The 17427-nt window shown below is 41.4% G+C and overlaps 1 protein-coding gene across 1 annotated transcript in view; it reads left to right on the top strand.

Annotated features, from left to right (window-relative positions):
- LOC142747938 (V-type proton ATPase subunit S1-like) overlaps positions 1-4018 on the top strand; it is a 146766-nt gene extending 142748 nt beyond the window's left edge. Inside the window, exon 10 of the mRNA XM_075855054.1 lies at positions 3706-4018. Coding sequence (XP_075711169.1) covers positions 3706-3915 — 210 coding nt within the window. The 3' untranslated portion in view covers positions 3916-4018. The remainder of the gene's footprint in view (positions 1-3705) is intronic.
- Positions 4019-17427: the final 13409 nt, after the last annotated feature.

The following is a 17427-nucleotide window of genomic DNA, read 5'->3' as shown; positions in this document are numbered from 1 at the left end:
GGATAATACACCTTAAAAAGTGAAGGCACCCCCAAGCCCTGCATATTTCCTGAAAACAGACAACCTGACGATTGCAGTTGTAACTAAAAGGAATAATTATTTTTGAAATTGCATTATAACATACATTTGGCCCTTGAAACTCACATACACGCAGAGGTTTACACACAAAAGCAATGTAGAAATAATAGATCATGGTGTGCAAAGTTCATTTATACCACATATGTCTACATCGCCAAGAGTTTGTGCTTTCAAAAACTCTGAAACAGAGGCCATGCAATATTTGGCCACCACTCACAAATGTGTTGAAAATATATAGTGCACATTATTATGCTACCAAGATCTAAATTTTTTTGTGAGCTCACAGCAAATGGTGTGTAAAAATGCTTTTTTTAAAATAATTTATACACACAGGCCCCTTTGAGAAACTATGCATCAAACAGTGATTATATGCAAAAATTGCATATAATCACGCACAGCACACAGACCCATTGATTTCAATGGGGCCGTTCACACATGCAGGAGTTTTCACGCAGAGAGAGTCCGTTGTGTGAAACTCACTGTATGTCCTATATTGGTGAGTTTTCACGCACCTATGCGCCTATTGAAGTCAATGGTTGCGTGAAAACCACGCACAGCACACGGATGCACATTAGTGCTGTGCGTGATTTGCGCATCAATTCCATTAAAGAAAAAAAATGTGCTTTGTGAGTGGTTGAAAAACACTTGCCACACGCAAAGCACAGATGAAAAAACACAATGCACACGGACCAGATTAATGTGCGTTTTTTACGTGCGTAAATCTGTCACGTTCGCGTGAATGTAGTATTACTTCAACATGCTCTAGTAACTTTAAATGCAACTTCTTAACCTGTACAATTTCCTGTATAGATTGCGAGATGAAAAGCAGTATCATCTTATTATCATTAGAAGGTAGGCGATTTAATGACCGCTGTATTGCATTGCTGGAGGCTAGATAAGGCAAAATAGCAACACATACACACAGATCAGGCTCTGTATGCATCTTCCATGTCACGCCCTGATCTCTGTACTCCATCACGTCCTGAATATTCTAATAATCTTTGCCATTTCTCTTTCAATTGACACTGATCATCTCAGCTGCCATAAAGTACACTCACACTGCAGTTCTCTCTATACAGACAATACAGGAAGATTGTGTGTGTGCGTGTGCGTGTGCGCGTGCGCGTGCGTGCACATCTGAAAGGGGTAGTCCCATCTCAGATATTTATGACATATCCATAGGACATGCCATAAATGTCTTATAGATGGTGGTCCTAACTCTGGGATCCACTAAATCGAGACAAAGATATATTGCTGTGATAAATCGATGTTCATAAGACTTCATAGAGTAGCTTGAAAATCTCTTCAAAATTGCTCCTGACAGTGTGTACCTCCCAGCATGTAGTGATTAAAAAAAAAATCCCTAGCAAGTTGCTTAACTGGAACGATTTTGAAGGGATTTTCAAGCTACTCAATGCATTCATATGGACAGTAATTTATCGCTCACTACAAAAAAAGTTTATGTCTAGCCCCAGCTTTATAGTAAAAGATTCAGAAAAGATTAATCACTAAACCGCGGAAAAAACCGTGGCAACAAACAGCCGAAACTGCCTCCCATTGTTTTCAATGGGAGGTGGAGGTGTTTTTTTCCGCGAGCAGAAAAAAAATGCTTGTGGGGAAAAAAAGCGATATGCCCTATCTTGAGGCATTTTCCGCCTCTAAAACTCTATTAAAATCAATGAAAGATGTGAAAAACTATGCGAATGGCCGACGTGTTTTTGACGCTTTTTTACGCTTTTTTTTTAGGCATTTATGTCAAAAACCGCTTGTGGTTTTCCCTTTGCCTGTTGAACAAATAGGTAAAAAAAAAGGCGGGAAAAAAATTACTGTGGTGCAAAACCACTTAAAAAAACCGGAACTGATTTTTCCAGCCAGAATTTTCTGCCTGCAAAAAACTCCATGTGAACCTAGCCAAAAAGTAGTAAAACATACAAAATCTATATAAATTTGGTATCGCCAAAATCATAATGACCCACTGAATAAAGTTCTTATGTTATTTATTCCACACAGTAAACGGCGTAAATCTAAGACACAAAAAAGAGTGGCGAAATTTATGGTTTTTTTTCATTACCCCCCAAAAAAGTCAATAAAAGTTCATCAATAAATAATATGTACCCCAAAATCGTGCTATTAAAAATACAACTTATCCCGCAAAAAACAAGACCTTATACAGATGCCGACGCAAAAATAAAAAAAGTTATAGCTCTTGGAATGCGTTGATGGAAAAACTTAAAAAATAGCTTGGTCATTAGGGTTTAAAATAGGCTGGTCATTAAGGGGTTAAAATTAGTTGGAAGATCTGAAACATTTAAACGTGATAGATTAGCAAAAATAGAAGTGATGGATTCAGGAGCAAATACTTTTTCACACCACTTTTATATATGGTCTATACAGGTATGTTCACACGGGCTATTTTCAGACGTTTTTCGGGCAGTAAACACCCCGAAAAATGGCTAAAAATGCGGGGGCTGAACGCCTCCAAACATCTGCCCATTGATTTCAATGGGAAAAACAGCGTTCCATTCCCACGGGGCGTTTTTTTAAAAAACGCCTCGTAAAAATAAGTGCATGTCACTTCTTGAGCTGTTTTCGGAGCCATTTTTCATTGACTCAATAGAAAAACAGCTCCCAAAACGGCCGTAAAAAATGCTGCAAAAAAACGCTTGTTGCTTAAAAAATGGCTGAAAATCAGAGGCTGTTTTACCTTGAAAACAGCTCCGTATTTTCAGCCGTTTTTTGTTAAGCGTGTGAACACAGCCTAATATTTGAGGCATGATAATGACATGACTAAAGATGTCAAGCAAATCGCATATAATTCAAATTAGCTTTCACCTCTTTCCTGCTCATTTTCGTCCAATTAGGATGAGGTGTGTAATATGACATTTCCCGCCTATATGACCTAGGGCTGGCAGGAGTCAGACTTCTGTGGAGAATACAGCCATATTGACTTGCTCATATCATTTTTCCAGACTCAATAAAGCCTGGAAAAATATGCTGCACTATAAAAAAAATATTCTTAGTATTAACTTCCTATAAGAAATTGGAACTAATGCAGGCACAATATACTCTGTAGAGGGTCACATTTTAATTGTTAATTAGTCAATTTGCAAAACAAAGTGACAAAGCTATAACCCAAATTGGCGGTTCCTCAGCAATTTTTCAATCATTTGCACATCCATAGATATGAACAAAAAATAATTAGTATTAGGCATCATGCACATGACCGGGGCTTTTGCGGCCGCAATTTATTCGCATTTTTGTGGATAAATTGCGGACCCATTAATTTTTTTGGCCCCATGCACACGACCGTGGTTTACAAATCGCAAATCCATACTTCAAAATCTCAGGACAAGTCTTTTTACGGTCCGGATTTGCGGATTCACCAATACTGGTGAATTGTTGTGGATCCGTGAGTCCTGGACAACAGCAGACCTGTAGTTTTGCGGACCGTAACACCAATGCGGTCATTTGCTTGAGGCCTTATAGAAATAATTAAAAAAAATTATATTGGTTACATATCTTTTTTTAATTCCAATTTCCTAATCAGATCTTATTGACCTTGCACAACTATAGGTAACGTACAAACTATCCTACAGCATAATATCGCATATTTATTGTATATTGCAGATTCAAGGATTCAACATAAAGAACAACCAATTCTCCTATGCAAGTGACTGCACATCTTTCTTCACTCCTGCAATCTGGATGGGTCTTGTGTCCTCGATTATCCTCTTGTGGATTCTGTCATATGGAATTTTCATGATTATGCAGTTAACAACAAATGATAAATTTGATGACCCTAAAAGCCAACCACTGTCTGTTCCTCAAGGAGATTAGAATTCTATGCTAGTTTTGTTTAATGAATATACTCTTAGTAAATTATTTCTACCGCAGAGTGGTTAGTTATGAATTGAAAACCCAATTATGAGTCAAACCCATTCTGTTGAAAGTCTTATAGAAATATAATAAATAAATATGATAGAAAATCTTATTTCAAGTTCCTTCCTATATTCTTAGAAAATCTATACTTAAAGGGACTAATTTCTGTTTGATAATAACTGGAACTGTCTGTGTGTAAAAAAGGAACATATCAATTCTAATCTAAAAATAGAAAGTCTGCGTTGTCTTTATTGCATTATTAAGTTAAATCTAGAGTCATAATGCAATAGAGCCACCTACAGGGAAACAAAAAAGTAGGAGAAACAGCACCCCAAAGGGTAAAAATGTTAAATTGTGGTCACCTGGTTAGATTGTGCTTGTATGTAGGCATAAGACTAATTTTAGGCATAGAATGGGGGTGCCGCCGGTATCTTAAAGGGAACCTGTCACCAGCATTTCACCTATTGAACTTTACTTATCCCTCGCTGGCCGCTGCTATCAAAAGTTCATTGCCGTTATCCCCTCTCCTAAACTCCTCCTCCGACTGTAAATAACGGTCTGCAAATATTTTGCGCCTTTTATCGTAATAATCCCTTTGTGTGCACACCCCAGAAGAGAACATCAGTGCATAAGCGTGGGATTTTGTGTGCTGGGGGAAGGCGAGGAGCTGTCAATCAAAAGTAAGGAGGCGGGGTCAACTCGGAAAGACTTGAAGAATGAAGATTTGACTCTTTTCAAATGTAGATATGACTCTTTTATGCTCATTAGCATACAGTGTGGGAACACTAAAAAGCTGAATACTAAAGCTACAGAGCCGACTAAGAAGACAATGATAGGTTATATAGAAATTATTTTTCACCCACTACCACCAGGTATTGCTGGTTTAATAGGTGAAATGCTGGTGACAGGTTCCCTTTAACACCCATACATGGCGGTTCACCAAGACATGGGTCCACAGGATGCAGAGCTTGCTAATTTTAGATGACATTAGACTGAAAAAAAGTGGACACTTTGCTGGCGCAGGCTCCAAAAGATTTGAAGCAGAACTTCTAAGGATATTGTTCAATCAAGTTCTTTTTATTAGTTCACATAAAAAAGCAATGCGTTTTGGGGCATCAGGGACTGGTTTTTGAAGATATAAGCTGTCTCTATAGCTTCAAAAATGTGTCCCTGAGACCCTGAAATGCATTGCTGTTTATGAGAGTTAATCAGAAGAACATGATTAAATGACATCTTCAGAGGTTCTGCTACAAATCTTTGGCAGCAAAGTGTCCACTCTTTCTTCCCCTAAGGTCGTCCACAAGCTTTTTTGCAAAGTAAGAGTCATGGAACTTAATGTATCATGTTAATTTAGAAAATCTGTCTAATGACATTGCTATCTAAATTGCATTTACAATTCTACGCATTACAGATAATTTATGCTATTCACAGTATTTTACTCTTCCCTTAGAAAGCAATCGGTCTTAGATAATAGGGTTCATTTAAACAACAAATAGATAATTTTGCATAACTGACAACTAAAGCCAGCATGAAAATTCATGTATAGAAACCATGCAAGTCATGAACGTCTCAATTGGACTTTATACTATAGCTTTGATAAAATGTTAAGATGTGATCTTCCTTTTCATTTCCATTATACCTTTATCACAAGAGAGACTTCACTTTAGATAAAAATAACAAATCATAGCAGGTAAGGTTTGCTTGGACTCTGTTACATCACGTTTGGAGCCTACATTGGAGGTATATGTCAGTGGGATCTCCTGTTGTACATATCCCTCTGTAAAAGCATACAGTGGCGTACGTCGCTAAAAGGCTCACATTGTAAAATAAATGTATACCGCGTGGTATATGTGTTTTTACTGCATGCCTTTGAATGAAAAAGCGTAGTCTTCTTATCGGCGCTAACTGGGATTTCCTTTTTCTTGAACTTTTAATATATTATGCCTAACGGAACCGGGTCACCGGAAGAATCCCGGGCTGCGGACCTCCAGATCTAAATCCACATTCAAGGACGTTGTGCTCCCAGCACAACGCTATCAAGTGAGCACCATTCCTCTTCCCTGATATCACACGTTCAAAATCTTGATGATGCACCATGTGCGCCGTGTATTTTTTATATCTTTTTTTATATAGTTATGCCAGAAAAAAAGGTATACTGACGTATACCAGACTGACGGAGGACAAAAGAACACACTTTTGGTCTCCATCAAGTGAATGGGTCCCTATGGATTAATTTGGCGTTCATACACCGGAACTCTACCTGGTGTATACACTAATCGTAGGTTCCAAAGTCCATGTGAACAGAGTCTAACTGTGATAACACTTTATTGTGACTAAGACCAAATTTAGACATGGCAGATTTGTTGCATAGTTTTGGTGTGAAGTAATCCACTTCTGATATCCACATCTGAACTACACCTTACAGTAAATCTTTTCACCCTTTCGCTGCCAGGGCTTTCGGGACAATGTTTAAAATTTTAAATACATATATAAAACTTGAATTATAAAATAAAAAAGTAATTCTATACCCCCATATTTTCTGAAAGTAGAGCGCAAAATTACATTACACTCATTGGCACCTTCGCACAATTGTGCATCAAAGTGTTATGTTTTGTAAAATATATATAACTATGCATGTTTGTGTCTAAAAGTCTGACCCAAGTTTAGCCTGAGTGGCACAACACCTCCTAAAAATAAAAGTTCAAGATGTGCAGAGTTCATACATGCCACTTCATTCATATCCTCTCTGATTGGTAAGAGGGGGTGATAACAGAAAGAAAAATTCCTGTATCACCCCCTAGGCTCACTGAAAAACTGTACAGGAGAAGTGATTGTGCTCTGAATTCCTTCTTTCACGTAAAGCTCCCCCGTTTCTTACAAAGACAGAATTATAAAGTAAAACTTTCATTCTGCTTCCGACTTCAAACAAGCACTGCGACCCCAAATATTGCATATGATCCTGGGAGCATTTGAAAGTTAGGATTCTGGGCTTTAAAATGATATCAAGAAGTAAGATCAAGCCCTTATATTCTAGCTACGGCAATCATTTAGTTATGATGTATTACATACGTCCTTGGCAGTGAAAGGACTAAAGAGAAATTCCACATTTATTCATTTTCTAAAGGGTTGTATAGAGATTTCAGAAGGTAACATCGGTGGGTGTCTGAGAGATGGTATTTCTACTGGTTCCCAATTAGGTGGCTGATGCGCTATGTACAAAAGGTTTGGGTGCTGAGCAGAGAAGCGTCTTCTTTTTGGGAAAGAGTCGGAGTCCCAGCTCTGGCACACTTGTCAATTATATTTTTGATTTGTCAAAAGATGAAATTAGGTGAAATTCCCATGTAGTCTAAATGGAATGTTACCTTTAATGCTTTCCATTGACACAACTGCATTGCTGCACTCTTTCACACAGAATTATTTGAAACCCATTGATGGCAGAACATTAGCTGATATATATCATTATAAATCTCTGTATTTTACCAGTGATAGTCTCTACAGTGGAATACTTCTATGCTATTTAAATGATAAATACACAGTTGCATAGTCATTTGAGCGATCAGTCCAAACCATATACAAGCTATTTGCGTGATTCTTGGCATAGCTCAGGATGGATCCCATTAATTTGTATGGGAATAAAACTGATATGAACTTTATGAGCACCAACATGATCAGATTTTTGCAGGATCTGTATTGACATATTTCTGATCATTCAGGTCAATAAACTGATGTTAATTTGTCGTCAGTTTACATCCATTTACATCAGTTATAGAACTAAACACATGATATAAAAAAAATGACAAATATGCAATTGTAAACCCAGCCCTTCCAGAATAGTGTTATTAGTATAGCTGATGATTTTGACAGTAAATAAGTTATTGTGACCCACCAAAGGTTTTTCTACAGAGTGATTTTTTGTAAGTGCTCTTCTTCTATTACTAGACATGACACTTAATGGCTCTAGATATTGTATTAAATAATAAATGACTGAACCTGTCTGTGAGTCCATTGTCAAGTGAATATTAATATTGTCCTGATAATGGTCACATAACTGTAGAGAGTTATTAATGTCATACCATAATAGCTGTCATGTCAATGCACCTGTGTATGTCAATGACATGTACTGTATACTGATAGCGTTCAACGTTACTTTCCATCCTGAATATGAGCCTCTGAAATAATGACATTTAATACAATTACCGAACAGAAGAGTTTATATAATGAAATGAATTGTCACTACAAAAGTTGACAATAAATTAAGTTAATGTGAACCAAATTGCACAACGACACTTTTTTGATTGACTGTGCTGGTATACCACATTGCATCCACTTTTATCTCAGATACCTTGACTTCGCTGATGTGGAATCCTCCATCGCTATTCTTTTCATGAGTGTAAACTAAATTAGACACTAACTTTACCCAGTGGGGACCATGATTATAACTTTATTAATTGGGAGGAAGGCGAAGGAATAATAGAAAAATGAAGAATATTATCTATAAAGTGCAGTGATATGCTTTGGCTAGAATGGGACACCAGGACTAAGCTCTTGTGTGCCTTCTGTACCAGGAGAACAAGCGCAAATTACTCGACGTCACAGAAATGCAACAACATATAAAATATGTAGAAAAACAAGTAATACAGCATTACAATAAACTAATGTGCAATATTACATTCATGTCAATGAGTACTTTCTGCAATGAATCTAGGAGGCCTGCACTGCAGTTATCATAGAGGGTTGCAACTTGTGGGTGAACATTATGAAGAATTATAATCTCTGAACATCAAATGATCACAGATGAGCTGAAAAATGTGTGCTCTTCTAGAAATCTCTAATCATAGACCGTTTCGGAGATCGCATGCATGCAATTGACAAGTTAAAAATCAAATTTGGAACATCAGGGATTTCTAGCTTTCCAATGGAACACCAAAGAATACAAGTCCCCCAGTGAACTGCCTGGTATAGCAAAGAACACTGATAAGTACAGTAGGGGAACTAAGACTCCGAGACCACAAGAGCCAGGCAGCTTAATTTTTAACAGATTAAAGCTTCATGCGCACGCCCAAAGTTTTATGGAGGCACACGGACCACCTGTGGCCCTGTACTATGTAGCCATAGGCACTCCATGTGCCACAATAATGTTCTCCGTACGGTACTGTATAATGGAGATATTCTCCACTAAAATAAATGTTTTTAAAGGAGAATAGCTCTGTGATACAGAAACTGATGGAACATGCCACAATTTGTTTTGTCAGATTCAAACGGAATCTTAAAGAAAACCCTCTATGTACCTCTTTGTGAAATCAGAGGTATATACTGGCAAAGAAAGGCCTCATAGATATCTACTGTATGAGTGCTGTATTACAAATCTATACAACTGGGAGGTAGTACAGAGCCGTAATACACTCATGTGCATAACCTCAGGGGCAAAAAAGCTAAACTCTACCACTGACCACCTGGATTCTCACTGTAACACTGATCATAGAAACAGGATACTGACAAGCCGGATGCACACACTGAATGTCAGCAACAGCATATTTACACTATTGTTGCCAGTGGCGTAACTACCGCGGTAGCAGCAGTAGCGGCTGCTACGGGGCCCGGGGCTTGAGGGGGCCCGTGCCACCAGCCGACACGCCCACCCAAATGCCCGGTGGCGCCGCTAGCAGCCGTTATGGCTGCTACTTCGGTAGCGCCGCTACTGTGAGGCCCGCGACGCCGAGCCTTACACAGGCCCTCTCAAGCCTGTAGGTGTCGCTAGCACCGGAGGGGGCCCCAGTGCTAGCGGCAGCCAAATACATGTATTAGCACTGAATGGCCGGGCATGTTCCGTGCCTGACCATCCAGTGCCTTACAATGACACTGATTGGCTAGCGGCGCGATGACATCATCGCGCCGCTTCCATGCTTGGAAGGTGCTGATTGGCGGGGCAAGTCATTCTGCCCCGCCAATCAGCGTCATTGGAGGATGCTCGTTCAGCTCCTGCAGACATGCTCAGAAGAGAGCATGTCTGCATCGCCAGTGAACAGCGTGGGAACGGGATCATGTGAGTATGTCAATTTTTTATTTTTTTCCCCTCATAAAAATGTGAATGGCATTATCTATAGTGGGGGGGTCGTCTTTATGTGGGCTATTATATATAGGGGGTCTATATGTGGGGCAGTAGCTACAGGGGGGTCTATATGTGGGGCAGTAGCTACAGGGGGGTCTATATGTGGGGGTGTGGGCCATTATATACAGGGGTCTCTATATGTGGGCCATTATATACAGGGGGGTCTATATGTGGGGGTGTGGGCCACTATATACAGGGGGCTCTATATGTGGGCCATTATATACAGGGGGCTCTATATGTGGGCCATTATATACAGGGGGCTCTATATGTGGGCCATTATATACAGGGGGGTCAATATGTGGGCCACTATATACAGGGGGGGTCTATATGTGGGGCACTATATACAGGGGTGGGCTATATGTAGAGCACTATCTATAGGGGAGCTATTTTTTTTAGGGTACTTTCTATAGGGGTGGGCTTTGTGTGGGACACAATATATACAGGGGTGGGTTACCTGTGGGGCACTATATATAGGTCGGATCTATATGTGGGGCACTAGCTATAGGGGAGGTCTGTATGTGGGGATGTGGGCCACCATCTACAGGGGGGTCTATATGTAGTGCACAGTCTAAAGGGGTGGGCTATATGTGGGACACTATATACAGGGGGAGCTATATGTGAGACACTATCTACAGAGGTGGGCTATACGTGGAGCACTAACTATAGGGGAAGCTATATGTAGGGCAGCACAGTGGCTCAGTGGTTAGCACTATTGCCTTGCAGCTCTGGAGTCCATATGTGGGCACTATCTACAGGGGCTTCTATGTAGGTCACTATCTACAGGGGGCACGGTGTGTGTGTGTGTGTGTGTGTGTGTGTGTGTGTGTGTGTGTGTGTGACAGTTATATTTAGATGTGTTGAGAATTTTAACTTTGTTTATAGGTGCAGAAGTGAGAAGCTGAAAACATCTAAACGGAAAACTGCAGAAATGGGTCATGGCCGGGAGAAATCCATCATAGATGTCTGAACCGGAGGAAGAAGAAAAGAACTAGAATCTGAGACGTCACCGGTGAGTCACTTAATGTAAATGTTTATTCTGCCTCTAATCAGTATTGTAGTCACTGTATGATCTGCAGCGAGATGATGGTGATAGGATTTTTTTTGTGAAACCGCATCTCCCAGCATATCCTTACCATTGTTCCGGCCATGCTGGGAGCTGTAGTTTTACGCCGTACAAACCTATACGCAGTGGCGTAACTACCGCTATAGCAGCCGTAGCGCAGGCTCCGCTAGCAGCCGCTATGGCTGCTACAGCGCGACGCCACTGAAGGGGTTGTTCCTACAAAAGACATGCATCCCCTATCCACAGGATAGGGGATACATGTGGGATCGCTGGGACGCCCAGCGATGAGGAGAACGGGGGACCGAAAGTCCCCCCTAAGTTCTCCATGACAAACCTCGGACTTCCGGGGTCTGTGTCGGCAGCTCCGTAGAAATGAATGGAGCGCCGGTCGCGCTTATGCGCATGCGTGACCAGCGCTCCTTTCATTTTTATTGAACTGCGCAGACGCCGGAAGTCCGAGGTTAGTCATGGAGAACTTCGGGGGACTTTCGACCCCCGTTCTCCTTATCGCTGCCAGCGATCACACATGTAGCCCCTATCCTGTGGATAGGGGATGCATGTCTTTTGTAGGACAAACTATAGGCCGTTTTTGTTTTTTTTTTGGGGGGGGGGCTATATGGCGTTATCTACAGAGGGGTTCTGTATGGTGTTATCTACAGAGGGGGCTGTATGGCGTTATCTACAGGGTGGACTGTATGGCGTTATCTACAGGGGGCTGTATGGCGTCATCTACAGGGGGCTGTGTATGGTGCTATCTATAGGGGGCGCTGTGTGGTGGAATCTATAGGGAGGCACTATCTACAAGGGGGGCGTTGTGTGATACCCAGCAGAGGGGGGGCCCCAGTCAAAAGTTTGCTATGGGGCCCAGTCTTTCCTAGTTACGCCCCTGATTGTTGCTGTTTAATTTCCTATTATTGGTATTTATGAACAGTAAACAAGAGGAAGCCGGAATGCTGGCGAAACGCGCGTCGGGTGTCTAGCCATACCAATGTATGAATACCAATGCATGAGGTCTAGCATCTATCAATAATATCTGTAATACAATCCAGTAGTCAGATTAACTTTGAGCCTAGCTGCTTCTCCCTGCTTCTCCCAGCTGGGAGAACGACGGTGATTCTCGGCGAACGCTGCCGAGTTAACTCACTGACAGCGTCTGCTTAGTCCTCATAGCGGCATATAGAGACAGCTCAGCCCGTAATCTCGCCGGACGCTGACTGATGGATTCACTGTTAGCGTTTACTGTGTCATCGTAACGGCACATAGAGATTGCTCAGCCCAAACATTTTACACATTCCTGCCCTACGTCTCTCCAATTTCCACGGTGCTAACGTTCTAGACACTGACATAGTGTCTTCAAACTTAAAACGTAGAAACGCAGGGCATTATACCTAAATTTGAACTGTTGTAATACTGTCTGTCCTAGAAGCAGTTGTTAGTGATGGTTAGGCTGGGTTCACACGAGCACATTAACATCCATAATGGACGGACGTATTTTGTCCGGAAGTCCCGGACGATGCTAGGAGTCCCTCCCTCTCTGCAGGACAACTGTCCCGTACTGTAATCATGTTTTCAGTACGGGACAGTAGTTCCACGGAGAGGCAGGGACTCCTAGCATCGTACATAACTATGATGCTAGGAGCCCGGCTCCCTGCACTGAGTTCGGTCCGGGACTTCCGGCCGAAATACGTCCGTCCATTACGGACGTTAATGTGCTCGTGTGAACCCAGCCTTAGCGGTGCCCATGACACTCACTTGGTGTCTAATTTACTATAAGCATTCAACTAAAAGTGCACTTTACAAAGTGCACCTCACCACTGGCAGCTATATCACTGTTAAAAAAATTGCAGCGTTGGTGATTGACATATACCGTCTCGATCTGGACTGCCAGATTGACTAACTGGCACCCCACATTGAGTATAACTAGCGGTGAACTCAAACTTAGCTGGTACCAGGTGGTACCAGGTGGTATAAATCAGGCCTCAGTACTCTGTAGAGCCTGCTCTGTGGCTTGAAAAAACAAGTGGGTTGTAGATCAAGTGGAGTTCCAAAAACCGGAGTTCCAAAAAAGAGGAGTTAAAGCCCCAGTAAGTACTCTTCTACTTTTTCTTTTTGATTAACACCTGTTCGCTGTTTTTTTTTGTAACTTGGATAATGGATAGCAAGATTGAAGGTTTTCTTCAGTGCACAGTTTGCCATATGTATGCACGACTGGAGCCGGAGTTCCAGGGTGAGTACCTCTGTGGCAGATGTGAGCATGTTGGTCACCTGGAAGCTCGTATTAGAGATCTGGAGGAGCAGAATGCAACACTGAGGAGGATAGACAATCTTGAGCTGAGCTTGCTGCTCACGGAGCATGCAGTTAGTGGGTTAGAACTGGAGGGTGAAGACATGGGTGAGCAGGATCAGGTAAGTAGCTGGGTTAATGTAGTTAGGGGCAGTAGAAAGGGGTCAAAGAAAAGGAAGGCCGATCCGGTTTCTGACATTCCAGGCAAAATTGCCAAGTTGGGTGATGATGCGAGGGTGTCAGTCTCAGAAATGGCAGCCCTAGTGGATACTGATCTCTCTAACAGCCGGGAGAACAGCCCATCTAGTAGTCGGTGGGATGGTAATGCAGGTAAGCCAAGACAATTGATAGTCGTAGGGGATTCTATAATCAGGAAGACGGATAGAATAATTTGTTGCCAAGACCACCTCAACCGAATGGTTTGCTGTCTCCCTGGTGCCAGGGTTCGGCATGTGGTGGAACGGGTGGACAAATTGCTGGGAGGGGCTGGTGATGATCCAGCTGTCGTGGTCCATGTCGGTACCAACGACAGAATAAATGGTAGGTGGAGGAGCCTTAAGAATAGTTTTAAAGAACTAGGATACAAGCTGAAGGGAAGGACCTCCAAAGTAGTATTCTCAGGAATACTGCCTGTGCCATGCACATCACAGGAAAGACAGCGGGAGCTCAGGGAGTTAAATGCATGGCTGAAGTCTTGGTGTAGAGGAGAAGGATTTGGGTTCCTAGAGCACTGGGCTGACTTTTCATTGGGGTACAAACTGTATTCTGCAGATGATTTGCACCTAAATGGAAGGGGGTCCGCTGTGCTGGGGGAGAGAATTCTAGCTGGGGTGGCGGAGTATTTAAACTAGGGCTGAGGAGGGAGGTCAATGTAGAAAAAAAAGGGGTAGCCAGGTTAGAGAGGGGTCAGACTATATTGGTGGGGGGAGAAACAGAATGTTGGGAGAGGACTAGACAACAAGATAAGGAGATCCTTTCGTTACAAAACATCAGTGTAAATAAAAAGGCCCGATTAATGTCAAATCACATTTCTGATAATAAAAGTGAAAAACTGACAGGCAAGTTAAAGTGTATGTTCACAAATGCCAGAAGTCTAGCAAGCAAAATGGGGGAGCTGGAGGCCTTGATACTGGAAGAAAATATAGATATAGTTGGTGTTGCTGAAACATGGCTGGACTCTTCACATGACTGGGCTGTAAATCTACAGGGTTTTACACTTTTTCGGAAAGACAGGACAAAAAGGAAAGGCGATGGTGTATGTCTGTATGTGAGAAATGATATGAAGGCGAGTGTGAAAGAGACAATAGTGGGTGAATATTGTGAGGAGGTTGAAACCTTGTGGGTGGAACTAGAAAGGGAGGTAAACACTGAAAAAATTACTTTTGGTGTAATCTATAGACCCCCCAATATAACTGAGGAGATGGAAGTTCAGCTATATAAACAGATGGAGCGGGCTGCACAGGCAGGTACTGTAGTGATAATGGGAGATTTTAATTTCCGGGATATTAATTGGTGTCATGGTTCGGCTTCAACTGCAAAGGGGAGACATTTCCTCAACCTGTTGCAGGAAAATTTTATGGGCCAGTTTGTGGAAGACCCGACTAGAGGTGAAGCTCTGTTGGATCTGGTCATTTCTAATAATGCCGATCTTGTTGGGAATGTCAATGTTCGTGAAAACCTCGGTAACAGTGATCATAATATAGTTACATTTTACCTATACTGTAAAAAACAAACGCAGGCTGGGAGGGCAAAAACATTTAATTTTAAGAAAGCCAATTTCCCCAGGATGAGGGCGGCAATTCAGGATATGGACTGGGAAGAACTAATGTCAAATAATGGAACAAATGATAAATGGGAGATTTTCAAATCTACTTTGTTATTATAGTGCAAAATGTATTCCTATAGGTAACAAGTATAAACGACTCAAATTAAACCCCACATGGCTTACACCTTCTGTGAAAGGGGCAATACATGACAAAAAAAGGGCATTTAAAAAATACAAATCTGAGGGTACAGCTGTAGCCTTTGTAAAATATAAAGAGCTTAATAAAATCTGTAAAAATGTAATAAAATTAGCAAAAATACAAAATGAAAGGCAGGTGGCCAAGGATAGTAAAACAAATCCCAAAAAATTCTTCAAGTATATAAATGCTAAAAAGCCAAGGTCTGAACATGTAAGACCCCTAGATAATGGTAATGGGGAGTTGATCACAGGGAATCAAGAGAAGGCAGAGTTACTAAATGGGTTCTTTAGCTCTGTATATACAACAGAAGAAAGAGCAGCTGATGTAGCCGGTGCCAGTGCTGTTAATATATCAGTTGATATACTGAATTGGATGAATGTAGATATGGTCCAAGCTAAATTAAATAAAATAAATGTGCACAAGGCCCCGGGACCAGATGGGTTACACCCTAGAATTCTTAAAGAGCTTAGTTCAGTTATTTCTGTCCCCCTTTTCATAATATTCAGAGAATCTCTAGTGACTGGTATAGTGCCAAGGGACTGGCGCAGCGCAAATGTGGTGCCTATTTTCAAAACGGGCTCTAGGTCTTCCCCGAGTAATTATAGACCAGTAAGCTTAACATCCATCGTGGGGAAAATGTTTGAGGGGCTATTGAGGGACTATATACAGGATTATGTGACAATAAATAGCATTATAAGTGACAGCCAGCACGGTTTTACTAAGGACAGAAGTTGTCAAACTAACCTAATCTGTTTTTATGAAGAGGTGAGCAGAAGTCTAGACAGAGGGGCCGCTGTGGATTTAGTGTGTTTGGACTTTGCAAAGGCATTTGACACTGTCCCCCATAGACGCCTAATGGGTAAATTAAGGACTATAGGTTTAGAAAATATAGTTTGCAATTGGATTGAGAATTGGCTCAAGCACCGTATCCAGAGGGTTGTGGTCAATGACTCTGAATGGTCCCCAGTTATAAGTGGTGTACCCCAGGGTTCAGTGCTGGGACCACTATTATTCAACTTATTTATTAATGATATAGAAGATGGGATTAATAGCACTATTTCTATTTTTGCAGATGACACCAAGCTATGTAATATAGTTCAGTCTATGGAAGATGTTTGTGAATTGCAGGCAGATTTAAACAAACTAAGTGTTTGGGCGTCCACTTGGCAGATGAAGTTTAATGTAGATAAATGTAAAGTTATGCATCTGGGTACCAACAACCTGCATGCATCATATGTCCTAGGGGGAGCTACACTGGCGGATTCACTTGTTGAGAAGGATCTGGGTGTACTTGTAAATCATAAATTCAATAACAGCATGCAGTGTCAATCAGCTGCTTCAAAGGCCAGCAGGATATTGTCGTGTATTAAAAGAGGCATGGACTCATGGGACAGGGATGTAATATAACCACTTTACAAAGCATTAGTGAGGCCTCATCTAGAATATGCAGTTCAGTTCTGGGCTCCAGTTCATAGAAAGGATGCCCTGGAGTTGGAAAAAATACAAAGAAGAGCAACGAAGCTAATTAGGGGCATGGAGAATTTAAGTTATGAGGAAAGATTGAAAGAATTAAACCTATTTAGCCTTGAAAAAAGACGACTAAGGGGGGACATGATTAACTTATATAAATATATTAATGGCACATACAAAAAATATGGTGAAATCCTGTTCCTTGTAAAACCCCCTCAAAAAACAAGGGGGCACTCCCTCCGTCTGGAGAAAAAAAGGTTCAAGCTGCAGAGGCGACAAGGCTTCTTTACCGTGAGAACTGTGAATCTATGGAATAGCCTACCGCAGGAGCTGGTCACAGCAAGGACAGTAGATGGCTTTAAAAAAGGGTTAGATAATTTCCTAGAACAAAGAAATATTAGCTCCTATGTGTAGAAATTTTTCCTTCCCTTTTCCCGTCCCTTGGTTGAACTTGATGGACATGTGTCTTTTTTCAGCCGTACTAACTATGTAACTATGTAACTATGTAAGGCAATGTTTGGAAATATTGTCAGGTCATGTATTACAACAGTTCAAGGGGTTAAAACTACCGGACAGGTTC

Source organism: Rhinoderma darwinii, chromosome 3 (assembly GCF_050947455.1).
Source record: "Rhinoderma darwinii isolate aRhiDar2 chromosome 3, aRhiDar2.hap1, whole genome shotgun sequence".
Classification (NCBI taxonomy): Eukaryota; Metazoa; Chordata; class Amphibia; order Anura; family Rhinodermatidae; genus Rhinoderma; species Rhinoderma darwinii.
The sequence above is the reverse complement of the archived record's forward strand: the minus strand, read 5'-3'. Positions and strand labels throughout refer to the sequence as shown.